Source organism: Populus trichocarpa, chromosome 1, assembly GCF_000002775.5.
Source record: "Populus trichocarpa isolate Nisqually-1 chromosome 1, P.trichocarpa_v4.1, whole genome shotgun sequence".
Classification (NCBI taxonomy): Eukaryota; Viridiplantae; Streptophyta; class Magnoliopsida; order Malpighiales; family Salicaceae; genus Populus; species Populus trichocarpa.
The window spans coordinates 49,025,535-49,041,264 of record NC_037285.2 but is presented as its reverse complement, the minus strand read 5'-3'; the positions used below and the strand labels follow the sequence as shown (position 1 = coordinate 49,041,264).

At 33.4% G+C, this 15,730-nt stretch overlaps 1 protein-coding gene across 1 annotated transcript; it reads right to left on the bottom strand.

Moving 5' to 3' along the window:
- Nucleotides 1-2,289: 2,289 nt before the first annotated feature.
- LOC18096032 (pseudo histidine-containing phosphotransfer protein 2) lies at nucleotides 2,290-3,219 on the bottom strand. The gene is made up of 6 exons (XM_006370717.1): nucleotides 3,160-3,219; nucleotides 2,918-3,051; nucleotides 2,742-2,810; nucleotides 2,586-2,657; nucleotides 2,416-2,488; nucleotides 2,290-2,322 (listed from the first exon to the last, which is right to left on the bottom strand). Exons 1-6 carry the CDS (start codon nucleotides 3,217-3,219, stop codon nucleotides 2,290-2,292), a joined length of 441 nt encoding a protein of 146 aa, XP_006370779.1.
- Between the last annotated feature and the right edge of the window lie 12,511 nt (nucleotides 3,220-15,730).

Genomic DNA, 15,730 nt, shown 5'->3' with positions numbered 1-15,730 from the left:
ACAATTGGACAGTTTGGACAAAACAGTAACCGCCGAAAAACTATCTCCAACCGCCCTATTATAACTTCCCTTGGTCTGCCACCTCCCAGACCTTCAAGCCAGTCAGCTAAGCCCTCTTTGCCAACCTAGTTGTGCTTCTGCACATTTTGGACAACCCTCTATCCAAGTATAAAGTCATGCTGAACATGATGCCGATGTTTGCATGCACCCGTTATGCACTACTGCCGAATCTGCCTCTGCCCATGCATGCTGCTGAGATCCCAGCAGTGTTCTTGTTGGCGCGCCCTCGCGCCTAGGACTATGACAAACCACCCCCACCTAAAAATTATGACGCCCTTGTCGGAATCGAAACGAGATAATCTTGCACCTTGTCCTCATACTACCACAAGTCAGTATCTTTCTCCCACGAAACCTCTTCATTTCTCACCCATTTCACTAGAAATTTGTTAAAAGTCACATTTGAAAAAAATATGAAGCTCCAATCAAACAAATTCAAAGAGTCCTTTGACCAATTTTAGATAATCCAAAGAGAAAAACAATTTTATTAATTAGATGATTTTCAACTTTTCTTGCTATTTGGAATTTTATGGAGATGGTGGAGAATGATCTTCCATGTTCTCAATTAATTTGTGGTTTAGTTATACGTTTCAAGACATGCCCTAGTGATTTTTTTAATTGAGAAACAAATTATTTCATCTTGTGAAGTATTCTCTATATCTTTATCCTATGAAGCACATAAATTGAAAATTTTACTTGGCTGTAAAGAGCATTTAATAAAAATTTAGCTATCTAAATCTTTTGAGCGTCTTATTACCAACGTATATCGTAGGAAATTCTGAATTTTCATATTTAACGTAGATGAAAATAATACCAAAAAAAAAGATAATAAACACAAAAAAATACATAATTATACCAAAAAGTTCTTAATCATAAAAGTCTAATTTGATTTTGATTATTCAATATTTTTTTATTTTTTGTCTAAAATTTAGTGAGATTAATTTTTATTTTGTTTTCTAAACTTTAGTGAGATTAATTGACAAATACAATTCTACAATTGATTTGTAAGTATTCTTAAAAATAAAGTCCCTTAAACTTATCTATAGTCAAGAATCCATTAAAATCATATAAATAAGTTAAAAATTGAGATTATGAGCAGTTATATATATTTTATATAGACTATGCGGATGATTTAACAAATATTTTCATTGTTTAGTGGGATAAATCTTTTAAAATAAAGCCTAGAAATTGTTGTTTTGGCTTTTTTTTTTCTAGGTTTTTTTTTATGTTATGTTATTTTCTTTTTTATTATTTCTAGTCTAGGTTGGTTTTTCTAGCCTATATATAAAAATATTTTAGAATTTTTTTATGCTTTAACCCTATTTTAATCTATCTTTTGTCTTTTTGTACTTACTATCGTGATATCACTTGTATATCTTGAGAACAAGGTGACTCAAGAAACCATATAAATGAGTTACAACACAGTGAAGAATTCAAGGAAGAAATCTTTTTTATTTTCTTTCATGACGTGATGTTTCTTTTTTATAAAAAAAAAATGCAAAAATAAAATTTGATTTTCAAAGCAAGGATTCATTTCTGGGGAAAAAAACATATTACCAAATAATAACATATCACTTAGCCCTGTTTCCCTCTATAATGAAAATTGTTTGCCTTTTTGAAGGATTGTAGAACGCTTATATCCTTTGTGATCGATACTATCATTAAGCATTACAAACTCACCATTTATATATAACATACGTTCATGCTTCTATCTGCTTCTATCGAGGACAGAACAATGTAAAAAATTGCTACAAGTCAAGGAAAAAATAATGTCAACTTCTTCTTTAGGAATTTTTATGTGATTTTTCAAAAACATTACATAATTTATTTTGAAAAACTGTACTAAAAATTGCATTTTAAAGATTGGTGCAATAAAAATTATTATAAAATTTAAACACGTAAAATCAACCAATTCGCATCGTGTCGATATTAGATTTTAACGTGTCAAAATAATTTTTTTTCCTTTTAGAAAGAGATCATGAATCTTTATTATAGATATGATGATAATACATAAAATCTGATTTCTTGTTTATCTTTTCTCTACAAAGAGAAGACACAAGATATCTAGATTCTATTAATCTACTAAACTAATGATAAAAGGCTTGACTAACGACATACTTAGAAGAAAACCCATGACCATAAAGCAACATTAAATCCATGGATTTAATTTTCCCCCACACGAATCACTGAACCACATCTCCGGAGATTTTCTGCTTTGGTGGAAGTTTTGGGTCAATATTCAGAGAGCTTGGCTTGCTTCAACATCTGAAAAAAGAGAAGAAAATGAATAAGAACATATAAGAAAAATTGTGGGTAATTCATAAATTGAAATAGAAATTATTAGCGTGAGAAAATTACCCCGACATAAACAGAAAGTTTTTCCTTGAAATTGACATGTTCTGCCTTCAGTTTTTGGAGAGCTGCCTTGCCACTATAACATTTTTTTAGAAATAATTTAATATATTTTGGTTTTTACATGAAACATTAGCTATGGTATTTTAAAAGTTATAAAGAAATATAAATCTTACCTTTCCAAATCCCCTTCATGGAAAAGTTTTCTGAGTTTATTGTTCTCATCATTGATTTTTGACGCGCCAATGCTACAAGAAATTTGTTATGATCATGAAATACCATATAAGAAGACAATATTTTGGTAATTCATTGTCAAATACATTTTCCCCTACCTAGCACTGCTACCCTTAAGTCGATACATCATTCTTTCCATGACGAGACGATCAACTGGGGTTGTCTCCCTAAACAGATTAACACAACAAAAAGGATAATCATCTGGGGTTGTCAGTAATATTGAAAGTAAAGAAAGAAAAGAAAACTGCAGAAACATGCACAATACTCTACTCACAAAGCCTTCTCGATAGAAGCAATATATCTAGATGAATCCCTTAAAAACATGGTAAAAACATTTTCAATGAAGTCAGGATCATCTTCATTTTCAAGAGTCTCAAGATAACTCACTTGTCCTTGATCCAGAAGTCCCTGCAAGAACCAACATGCATGTTAGTGTAATCTTCGTGATTTGTGGATTTCATAAAAAGAAAAAAAAAACAGAAATGACTTTGAAGTTGTTCACTGGTGAAGAAAGACCTCGTCAAAGAATGATTGCCTCATGATGCTAAGTTGTTGGCGCAAGGGAGTGCTAGCCATTCTGAAAGTAAAGAAAGGAACAAACTTAGAGAAACTCTTGAGTGGAGGGAGGCTCTAGGGAAGGGGGAAAAAAGGGTTATTGTGCTGTAAAATGGCAAACCGACGGGACTATATATAGGCCAAGATTAAGCAAGAAACTGACATTTGTCACTAGACATGCAACAAATTACACCATTCAAAAATAAAATATACAGATTTGTAGTTGGTGGTAATCACATATATACCATAAATGGCTATCATACAAAACAGCTGACATTGTTATTATAGAACTATTTATTGAGCAATTTAGAAACTATCTATCTTTAACTATGATGAAAATAAATCATAAAAATAGAGGAAAATGGAAATGAGAAGAGAAGAATCAATGCCACACACCATGATGTTGTAAATTCTTAAAGGCATAATGTAATTAAACAAGATTTAGGTTGATATTATGATAATGTAGTAGAAGAATTCAATGTCTTTAGCTTCTTATTTCTTGTTTGCACATACTTCACAAAATTCAATACCTTAGTTATGTTTTTTTTTTAAAGATAAAACATAATCATCACACTTTCATGTATTTTCCCACAAATTAAATAAGGTGAATATTTTGACAAAAAAATAAAATAATTACTTTCATAAGATTGACTGGCCTAAAGATTCAAATGTAGTTCTACACTTGTCCTTAACCATTTTTAATAAGTTACAATTCATAAAATCTACAAAAGAGATTAGCAGTTAAACCTAACGACCAAAATAAATCTAAATAGATATTTTTAAATCTAAGAGCAGTAAATAATCCATAGTAGATCAATCAGGTAAATTGTCTTATAGCTAAATAATAATGCAACTAATTATAACAAGAATCATAAGGATATTGGTTACGGTTCATAAAATATATAAATAAATATGAACTTAAATTTATTAATTACAATGAATATGAAGAGATATCTTCGAATATGAAAGTGTATTAAATTATCAATAAACAACAATGTAATTAATTATAATAAGAACTATAAGGATATAAGTTTTAGTTAACAAAATCTTTACAACAGATACGCACTTAAATGTACTAATTAAAATGAATCCGAATAGATATCTTCAAATATAAGAGCATATTAAATAATGAATAAACAATAATGCAACTGAATATAACAAGAAAAACAATAATACAAGTTGCATTTCAAATCTACATAACTAATTTTTTAAAATCTAGAAATAGTCTAGTCAGGTAATCTGGCTTAATGCTAAATAATAATGCAACTAATTATAACAAGAACCATAAGGATGTAAGTTATAATTTATAAAATCAGAGTAACAAGATATGAACTTAAATTTATTAATGAAAATAAATATGAACAAATATCTTCGAATCTATAAGCATGTTAAATAATCTATAAACAATAATACAACTAATTTTAACTTGAACAAAAAATGTGCAAGTTATAGTTTTAAAATCTATAATAGATGTGAACTTAAACTTACTAATGAAAATGAATCTAAATAGATATCTTTATATCCAAAAGTGAATAACCAATAGTAGCTCAATCAGGTAAATTGGCTTATAAATAAACAATAATGCAACTATTTATAGCAAAAATCATAAAGATATAATTTACAGTTTATAAAAATCTTCAAAACAAGATACAAACTTAAACTTACTAATTAAAAAGAATGTCGCACTCGACGTCGCGGCGACCCTTCCCAAAGCGGGGAATGAATGTCGGGGTCTTTGTTTTGTGAAAAAGAGAGTCGCCACCTAGTATTATGGTCACTAGGAACCCTAACTGGTCTTTAGAGATTCTAAGGCAAGGGACTGGTTGTGTAAAGAAAAGGTTTTAACACCCCTAGTACGCCCTACCTAAGGTAAGTTAGTTGGTGTTTGGTTTGCCTTATAATTGCTATGGTGTTGATGTTTTCTAATCCCATCAGTTTTCCTAGGGTAAGTTTGCTACGATGAACAAACTCAGGCTCAAAGTCTAAAAAGAAAGAACCCTTGGCCAATGTGGATTATACTTTGAATATGTCTATAAAGTACAAAGAAGAATCAATGCAGATCTCTAGAAATCTGTGCTTGATTCATATTTTCACGGCTCGTAAACCGTGGAGCTAAAAATTGAAATGTTCCTAATTATAATTGAGGCTTTTTTCAAGGATGTGTGATGACTTATTATTCCTAGAAAAATATTTTGGATATTAACCAATTGGTTTTTTTATCCAAACATTAACAGTGAATAATAACAAGTTATTCCCAATAATATTTTGGATATTCACCCATTTAGGATTTCTTTATCCAAATATTAACAGTGAATAATAGATGAATTCCCCAAAAATAAGATTTTTATATTTTTGGAATATTGGCCAACACCCTTTGAAATTTACAAACATGTTGTAAAATTCATAATGCAAGAAAATAATTTTTGTATTTAAGAAATCCATGCTAAAACACATTTTCTTTTAAACTTGGAATATTTGTTTTTTTTAAAAAAAAAAGGTGTCATAACCTATTTTTGGGTCCCCGCGCAAAAAGGAAAAAAATTGAAAAGAAAAATAAATAAATAAATACAAAAAAAATCAAAAATATTATAAAAAAATAATAGCAATGAAAAGAGGATGCCAGAACACTCAGAAAATGGTCAAAATTGGTTGAGGAGGTTCAAAAAATCAAAAATTAAAATTTGACAATATTTTATTGACTGATGAGAGCCTTGTTGACAAAGAAAATTCAATTTGAGGAAGAAAAGTCTAAAATTAGATGTTTATGGACTCAATTAAATTTTATTGAAGGTTTAATTGAATTTATAGAGCGTTTGATTACAAGAAAATTGATTTTGAAGTCAATTTAGGCTTTAATTGGAAGAAATTAAAGTTCTGAGGTCAAATAATAATTTTTGAGAGTTAATTTGATCAAATTAGGGGTTCAATTGCATAAATATTGAAGTTTGATGGCCAATTAGGGACTTAATCGAAGAAATCCAAAACCAAGGACCAAACTGGAAAAGACACGTAAATATAGGGGCTGTAATTAAAATTGAATCAGGGGTCAAATTGAAGAAATTAGAAGTTTATTGATCAATTGAGGGTCAAATTGCACTAATTCAAAACCAAAGACCAAAGTAAAAAAGGCGGCCAACTTCGGGGTCGCTGTTTGATTTTTGGTAGGGATGCAATTGCATTGTTTTTTAAATCAAAATTGCAATTGAGGACTTGATTGAACAAATCACAAATTGAGGACCAATGTGAACTTTGACATTTTTTTACCACATTTTCCTTTTAAATGAAATGATGTGTTTTGTCCAAAACAACACCGTTTCATGCACTGTTCACGAAAAAAAAAAAGTAGGGACCGAAACGGTGTCGTTTTGAACGACACTGTGAGTCTTCTTCTTCCCCTAGACGCACGAAGTAGGGGAAGAAGAAGATTTTTTCTTCCCCTTGTTTTCACTGACTTCTCCCTCTAAAAAAACATCAAAAAGACGTCGACCAAGGACGAACTTGCCCAAAAACTTTCCACGTGTTGGAAGGGCGGTGGAGGGGCGGCAACACGCTGCACCGCCCCGGTCTCTCTCCCCTATTTTTTGCCTATAAAAACAGGGGGGAAAAGGACGAGAAAAAAGAGAGGCCAAGAGAACACAAGAGAAAGGAGACCGAGACAAGAGAGCAAAGAAAGTCGGGGAGACCGAAGGAGAAAAAAAACTAAAAGAGAAAGAAGAAGAATAGAAGAAAAAAAATAGAAAACAGAGAGAGATAATGAAAGCAAGGGAAGAACCGGTGAAAACCGTAATCGCCGGCACCGTCTCCGCCACCGCCAGCCACCGCAGATGACAGCAACCATCGCCCTTCACACCAGGTAATCTTCTCTCCTTCCCTACTCCATTTTGCTGTTTTCATTCATTTGCATGCAGAACGTGAGCAATTCACATTCTGCAGCAAGATGAAAATAATTGGCTGGTTACTATGCTGTGCATAGTAACCAGCCAATTATAATCTTTTAGGCCGGTGCTGGCCCATTTCATTTTCTATGTTCGGCCGTGCTGGCCCATTCCAATTAAATACACCGTAACAATACAAATCGGGTATTAAAATACCCGGTTTTCGTCAAAACTTTTAAAAATACAAAACATTTAGAAAAAAAAAAATATATTTTTGTGCATACGACCAAATGTCTCAAAGCTAAAAAAAAATCATATTGTGTTTTTCATACACTAGAAAAAAATATTTTAGCATGCATTTTGGCTTTAATAACCAGTTTATTAAAGTCAAGAGAACATTGGCCAAAATTTCAAAAATAACAAAAAATTTATTTTGTTTTGTTTTAATATCAGGGATTATAAATTTATATGTAAAACGTATTCCCGATATTAAAAAGGTAGTTTCTTTTTGACGACATAGAACCATTAGGTTTTTACCCGATAAGATAAGGATCTCCTTACAGAGGAGGACTTTTTCTTGAACCATAGACAGACTGAAAATTAGAAACCACAACAAGACTTTAGATTTTATCAGACAACAAAACAATGCAGTTTACCTTAGGTAGGGCGTAGTTGGGGTGCTAATACCTTTTTTTACGCAACAAGTCTCCGTACTCGATCTCTAAGACCAGTTAGGGTTCCTAGTGACCAGAATACTAGGTGGCGACTCCCATTCAAATTTTCCACAGATAAGAGACACGAATTCCTTGTCTTTCCACATTTGTGCCAGATAAACCATTACATTTTTCCTTGAGGGTGGACGATCGTCGGGACGTCGCACACGTGTGACAAAAGGAACGTTCAAAACAATGTTAGGGTATTGGCCGCATGCATGAAAACAAAGCGTTTTTTATTTTATTTTGGTGTATATATTTTTGCAAAATTTCATAGAAAAAGAACGAGTATTTTAATACCAGATTTATATTTTTACAAATAAAAAAAACACAAATCATAACAAATACATGGAAAAAAAACAATCTCACTCTTTTAGGCTAGGTCCAGCTCGGCCCATGTGGTTGCGCTGGACCCAGCCAGCTGGATCTGGTCACTAGCCCAGGCTAGTGACCCGAATGACTGTAAGATGCATGCATGATCATCCTCACGCATGCATCTTTATTTACTGTTCAAGTGAATTATAATTCACTTGAACAGTAAAAAATGCAACAATATGTCTGCATGTACAAGGATGAGAAAAACATACCTGGAGGAGGGAACGAAGTCGAAGATGATGACGTGCTCTGGACAACGCTTCTGTTTTTCTTCTCTGCGTGTTGCTGGGTTTTTCCTGTTCTCTCTAGTTTTCTCTCTTTTTCGTTCGCTTGTTTTTGGTTCTCTACTTTCTTCCTCTGTCTCTCTCTACTGATTCTCTCCTTTCTCCCTCTGTGCCTCTTCCTTCTTCTTTTTTAGGTAAGCCCAAGAGGCTTATATAGCCTCTACACAGATTTATTTAGGAAACAAAATACACTAATCTACGATAAAATCTTGGGTGACTTGCAATCAAATAAAGCAAATTAGGAAAAAAAATATTCTGATTGATTATGTGATCTTAGTAATTATTCTCCACGTGTAGAATCCCAACCATTAAATGATGGTGTGGCTCCCCTCTGCGTTCTTCCACAGCTGGCATAGAGGTGTTCAAAGCCATTGCCTTTGGACCAAAGATGAAAAACTAGCGGGAATGGTTTGCAGGGTTCGTTGCGTGTAGAACATTGGTTTGAGGCCGGACGAGACCCACTTCTTTGGGGTGGCAGGAGCCATTTCTTCTTGGGTCAAGCCTCAGCTCAATTGCCTTTGGGTCCTGCTGAGACGCGCTCCTTTTGGGGTGGCAGGACCTATTTATCCTTGGGTCGAGCCTCAGCCCAAATGCCTTTGGGTCCGGTCAAGACCCACTCCTTTTGGGGTGGCAGGACCCATTTCTCCTTGGGTCGAGCCTCGACCCAATTGCCTATTTCTTTTGGGTCTAGCCAGGGCCGGCCAGGACCCCTCTTCTCTTTGGGTCCGGCCACAACTTGGCCCATTTTGGGGCCGGCCGGTACCCCTCTTCTTTTAGGTCTGGCCACGGCTTGGCCCCCTCTTCTTTGGGCTGGGTCCAAAAATGGATAACAACAATGAATATGAGCACACATCTTCGAACTTAGGAACATTGTAAATAATCAATAGTAGCTCAATTAGACAAATTGGCTTATATCTAAACAATAATAAAAGTGTGGTAAGTTTTTTTCTAAAAGGAAAAGCAAAAGAAAAAGAAACACTATCAAGGTATTGAATTTTGTTAAATACATGCAAACAACAAAGAAAGAAGGCATTGCTATTTGTTCATATTCATCAAGTAAATAACTTAAAGAGATTTTTATTAATTGAAATATTATTATATATTTTTTATTTTAAAATTTTTTTACATAGATTATTATAAAATCAACTAAAATATTTGTTTGATTACATTACATCCTTAAGCATTCATAACATCATTGCCCGTGAGATTAATTGTTCTTATATATATATATATATATATATATATATATATATATATATATATATATATATATATATATATATATATCATGGACATGCTCCTGATGCGATCAACGAGTGGATGACCACTCCTAAGAGTCAAACCATGAGGGAAAGCCCATCAACTCGAAGCCCCGAGTTGATCGCACACTTACATGTAGGTTGAGAAATGCAAGAGGCAAGATTTAAACTAAGGATGTCCTCTCCCCTGGTTGACTCCCTATCACTTGATTATTTCAGCTGAACTACTAACTCACTCTAATTGTTCTCTTCTTATCTAAATTTTCTTTTATTTATTATGATATACATTAAAATGAGTTGAAGTAGCTAGGATTTAAATTGCACAATGAACATTTGTTATTTATTATACTCTTAGATTCAAAGATATGCTCAAGTTCATTTTGATTTGTAAGTTTAAGTTTGTATATGTTCTAAAGAATTTTAGAAACTCTAACTTGTGTCTTTATGGTTCTTTTTGCAATTAGTTACATTATTGTTTATTGATTTGAAGATATTTATTTAGATTGATTTTGATTAGTAAGTATGTATCTTGTTTTGTAGATTTTATAAACTATAACTTCTATCTTCATGGTCCTTGTTATAAATAGTTGCATCATTGTTTAGCTATATATGAGCCAATTTACTCGATTGAGCTACTTTTGATTATTTATCATTGACACGACCAAAAGATTGATGTCTTCTCCCAAGTGCAGGAGTGTCGAAGTAATAAATAACCCGGCAAGACCGGGGTCGAACCACAGGGAGGTTAATTGTATAAATTATAGATAACAATAATACAACAACAACAATAACAACAATAATAATAATAGTAAAGAAGAAGAGGAAGAAGTTGATGAGAACTTTGAGATGGAAGATTAACGTAAGGATTAAACAATGATAACAACAATTGTCAAGGTTAGAGGATCCACTAATGGTATTTCAAACAAGTATAGTATAAACTCTTTTTATTCAATTGGAAACCACACATAAAGGAGGTTCCAATCAGATTATAAATTGTTAACATGATTACATTAGTTATCTTATTCGAATAATGCTAATACTTGTAAATGTTGTCAGGCATTCATGATTATAACTTATGTTAACAACAAATCAAGTTCCTTTCATAGCTCAGGTGTCGGTTATACCATACAGTATGGGCTATGGAAGTGCCAAGTATTTGTTGTACCAAGTGTTATACAACATAAATCTAGATTAACCATTTAACAAGCAAAGTATTAAAAGTGAACAAGATAACAAATATAAAGCATGTTAGTATCCAACATTAAGGTCCATGTTAAGTTTATATTATACTTATTCTTACACCATTAGTGTACCCTTTTCACCTTGACATAATTAACTTAGTTAAACATAATGAAAGAAAGAAACATAAAGAAACAAGGAAAGGAAATGAAAAGCATAAGCAAGAAATTAATATAAGCGAAACTTAAGCATTACAAAATATAAAGAGAGAACAAGAGCACGATCTTGATCTGAATACCAAGATGCCTAAATACATGGCAAATGCCTCCTTTTATAGGCCAAAATTCGGAACTATTGATTTGTTGACTAATTGATGAATGGGTGGCCACATCTTGACTTGGTGACAATTCTTATCTTCTTGTCTGCCAAAAACGTAATCGTCATAATTTGAAAGACTTCAATAATGAAAGTTCTAGGGAATTGTCTCATCTTTCCAGGGTAAAAATTTGAGATCATTTGGACTTCTAGAACTCGAGATATGGGCTGAACACTGAACAGTGTCTGGGATGCAGGACAGATTCGGACTTCTTCATTGTTGCTACAATTTGGACTTGCAAAAGGCCTTGTTAAATCTTGAACTCCTCATGAAAGTTGTAGGCCTATGTCTTAGCTTTCCATCCATATAAGGCAGACCTAAATCCGAGATCTACAACTCCAGATATGACCCGATTACCGAACAGTGTTCCAGTTTGGACTGCATCAACATCTCTTTTCTAAGTTTGGCCATCTTTCTGTCCTTTCAATTTCAGTACTTCAACTCATCAATCAATTCTTTCATTTATGTGATAGGCCTGCATTTAAGATGAACATTTACCATAAATTAAAGGTATCTTATATAATTAGATATGTTATTATAAAACATGCTTTAGTTAAGGAGTTATTGATACTTCAAGTGCAAAATGATGATATAAAACCTTGATAAAAAATGCACTTTTAAGTACTAATCACACCCCCCAACCAGCTTATTACTAGTCCCTAGTAATCAAAGCGTTAAAATAAAAAAAAACAATTTGCAAATTTTCACAAAGCAAGTCATTCATCGTTCAACTTCCATTAATCTATCCAGATAAACAAACTCTCATTAAATTTTATATATCTGCTCAATAGCTCTTAAACAAAATATTAATAAACCTTCCTTGTTATGTGCTCAATGTATGAAAACATAGATGATGAGGCTTTTATTGGAAGAAAACAATATTTTGTTCTAATGTTTAAGGTTAACTTCCTTGGGTTGGGATTATTATTTTCCTCTTTTTTTTCTTTTTTTTTTCCTTTTTTTTTGTCTCTTTTTTTTTTCAATATATATACATATACTTAAAACACAATGCATCTTTAACCCATGTAATGAGCTTTCGGCTAATGACTCCCAAACCAGTTGGTCTTAGGGCATTAGGTGTTGAGACACCCCTACGAGCTTAGTAACTCGGGTTGCAGATACTGATACGTAGATAGTGCAATGTTTGATTCCCTTAAGCTTTTCTCCTTAACCCATGTAACAAGCTTTGGGCCAATAGCTCCCAAGTCAGTTGACTTTAGGGTATTAGGTGTTAAAACACCCCTTCGGGCTTAATTGCTTAGGTTAGGGAGGCTACGAAACCAAACTTATCTACGTTTTTATTATCATCAATATTATCAATTTTTTTTTTTTTTTGAAAATTATATACTATCCTTATCCCTTAGTTGTTACCTTTAACAAAAGAACATAAATAATGTAATAATCCAATATGCAACCCACAATCATATGTTAAAGTGTGTGTGTGAAAATGAAGGTTTAAAAATACTTGTTAAATGAGTATATGAGCAGAATCAAGTGATAACAATGCGAGAGTTTGTAAACCTGAATATTTCAAGAAGTATTCTAATAGGCCTTGTTATGAATATTGCAAATAACCATTAGAAAATGTTTACTAAGATGCGTCTCAAGAGTCTATAAAATTCCCCCTTACTCTGCCATCCTAGTAATAACAGTTTTGCCAAATGATTTTTAAAAACAAAAACAGTTAGTTGGTTAGTTTTTTTTTTTTTTTTTGAATATTACTACCCTCTCCCCCCAACCAAAACGAGACATTGTCCTCAATGTCCTAAGGTAGAAAGATAGAGTATAGAAGACATCACCTGAAACAACGAACACTGACAAACCTGAAACACACTTAAACAAATATAAGAAATAACAACACAAAATAATATGCTATTAATAAAACCAAAAGACACAAGGATTCACAAACGAAGGCTCAAATCCAATCTAAGCTTTTTACGGCTTTCCTTAGTTGACCAATTTATGCGACTCATGGAAGGATCAATTACAGGGGTGAAAGATTGTAGTTGGTCAATCAATTGTTCAGCAGTAGCAGCAGAGATTATGATTTGTCGTGCCGAAGATGTTAGAAATTTCTGTTCCACAGCTTGATTAAGAAAAGACAACAAATTATCATAAAAACCATTAACATTGAGCAAACCTATAGGTTTATGGTGAATGTGCAGTTGGGCCCAAGAGGAAATATGAAAGATCTCTTCCAATGTGCCCAGACCACCTGGTAAGGCAATGAAGGCATCAACATGGTTAAACATTGTATTCATTCGATCAAACATTGTGGAGACCTGTAGTTCCTCTCCAATTGTTTTCCCAATGAAGTTCCCTTTTGCTAAAGCTTTGGGGACGACCCCCAAAACTACCTCCTAAAAATGCAGCTATTGACACTCCCCCCATTAACCCAAGGCTGCCTCCCCCATACACTAAATGAATCTTTCTCTCAGCTAGGACCTGACCAAGATGATTTGCTACTTCTAAAAATGTTATTTCCTTCCCAGGACTGGATCCACCGAAAACACAAATATTTTTTATGTCATAACTTGAGGGACCTGCCATTTCTACACACTTCTATATTTGTCTAATGTAAGGGTTGAGTAGAAATGAGGGGAAGGAAGAGAAGATTTTATAGATGAGAAATTAAAGATGCAATCATACCCCTATATGTAGACCAGCTGGAGTCTCACACACTCTTTCTCTCTCTCTTTATTTAATTATTTATTTTGAAAAAGCATGTGTATGTACAGGTAGTTGTGATTGTGGCTCACATCTTCCCTTGGTTTTACGTCCAAGAACGGCTTAAACGCCCTCTATGGGTCGGGGATAGGCTTCCCATCTAGTTTTCTTAAAAACTGGCAAACAGGGTCTTTTTTAGTCAGATTCCCAAGACTAAGTCGATCATGTTCTTTATGAAAATGGGGCCATAAATCATGAATAGCACGATGCACATCTCCACTAGGATGCGTCTCAAGGGCCAACAAAAGATTATCTAAAGACCCCTTACTCAGGCCATCCTTAATGAATTGTATTTTATCTTCACGGTTTATAGATACCATTCCTAAAGAACGACATGTTGCATTACAAGTCCATCTGGCACATCGGTGACAGACTTTCAGTCGTTTTGCACGACGTTTCTTTGCAAAAGTGCTTTTACCTGTTCCAGGCATGTGTGAAATGAAAGAATTAGAGGACTCACCTGATAATTGGACCTTTGCTTCAATCAGCCAACGAATATCTTCAGGAATTCCATGATTCATTAACAACCTCAATCTTGCACACCTAGCACGGTAAATTTTTGTAATCGCATTCTAAGGCAGAGCGGGAAAGTACTTTTTCAATTTTTCAAGAGTGGTGTCCATTTTCAAATGAGAATTGGAGAAGAGATTCAAAGAAGAGAGAAAGAGCCAAGAATTGCACAATATATACAAATATCAGTTATTATGGGAAACTGAAAGAACTGATTGAAGTCACGGAGTACCGTTATCCGCCATTTGACCGGGGTGAGAGAGACTAGCAAAACAAAATTCACACCAAAAGGAAACACAAAAACAATGTGAGAAAAACAAAATAATCAACCTTTATCTACAGGATCATTCAAACCAATGGATTCATTTTCACTAGGAAAATTATCAAAGTAAGCTTTCAAACGATGTCCATTTTCCTTAGAAACATTGTCATTCTTTGGATTCTCAATATCAAAGGCCCTATAAGGATACACATGTTTCTCAATAAATGGACCGCTCCATCTTGATCTTAGCTTTCCAGGAAATAAATGGAGTCGAGAATGTGTCCTTGAACATGGTGGGCCAATAAAATCCATTTTGTAAGATTTTCGCAGCTGTCTTTTTTGACGAGAAATGACTCCCACATGCTTCAGAATGACAAAGTTTAATGACATTACTTACCTCATTGTCAGGAATGCATCTTCGAAATATTTGATCAGGACAATATTCGAATAAGTAAGGGTCATCCCAATAAAATTTCTTCACTTCGTTCAAAAACTTACCTTTATCTTCGGTATTCCAATGAGTTGGCAAATCTCCTGTAGCAAGAAAATTGATATTTTTAGCAAACCAAGACATTGAACTAAGAGGAAGTAAGGATTCGTTAGGAAAGTAATCATCGATTGGTGTGATGTCGGATGTCGAATCTGTTGTCACTCTTGACAAAAGATCTGCATTAATATTTTCGGTGCCTTTTTCATCCGTGATTTCTTCCTGAGAATAAATCATTTGTAAATCTTCAGATTCATCAAACTCAATTTTACTCAAAGTAGATTCAAGTTGACCATGAACTAATTCTTCAATAAGATCTACTTCTTGTAAATCATTATCATCTCCAGGTTGTTTGCAAATGTTAAAAATATTCATCTCCAATGTCATGTTTCCAAATGATAGCTTCATCAGTCCATTCCTACAATTAATCAATGCATTAGAAGTTGCAAGAAACGGACGTCCTAAAATAACAGGAAATGAATTAC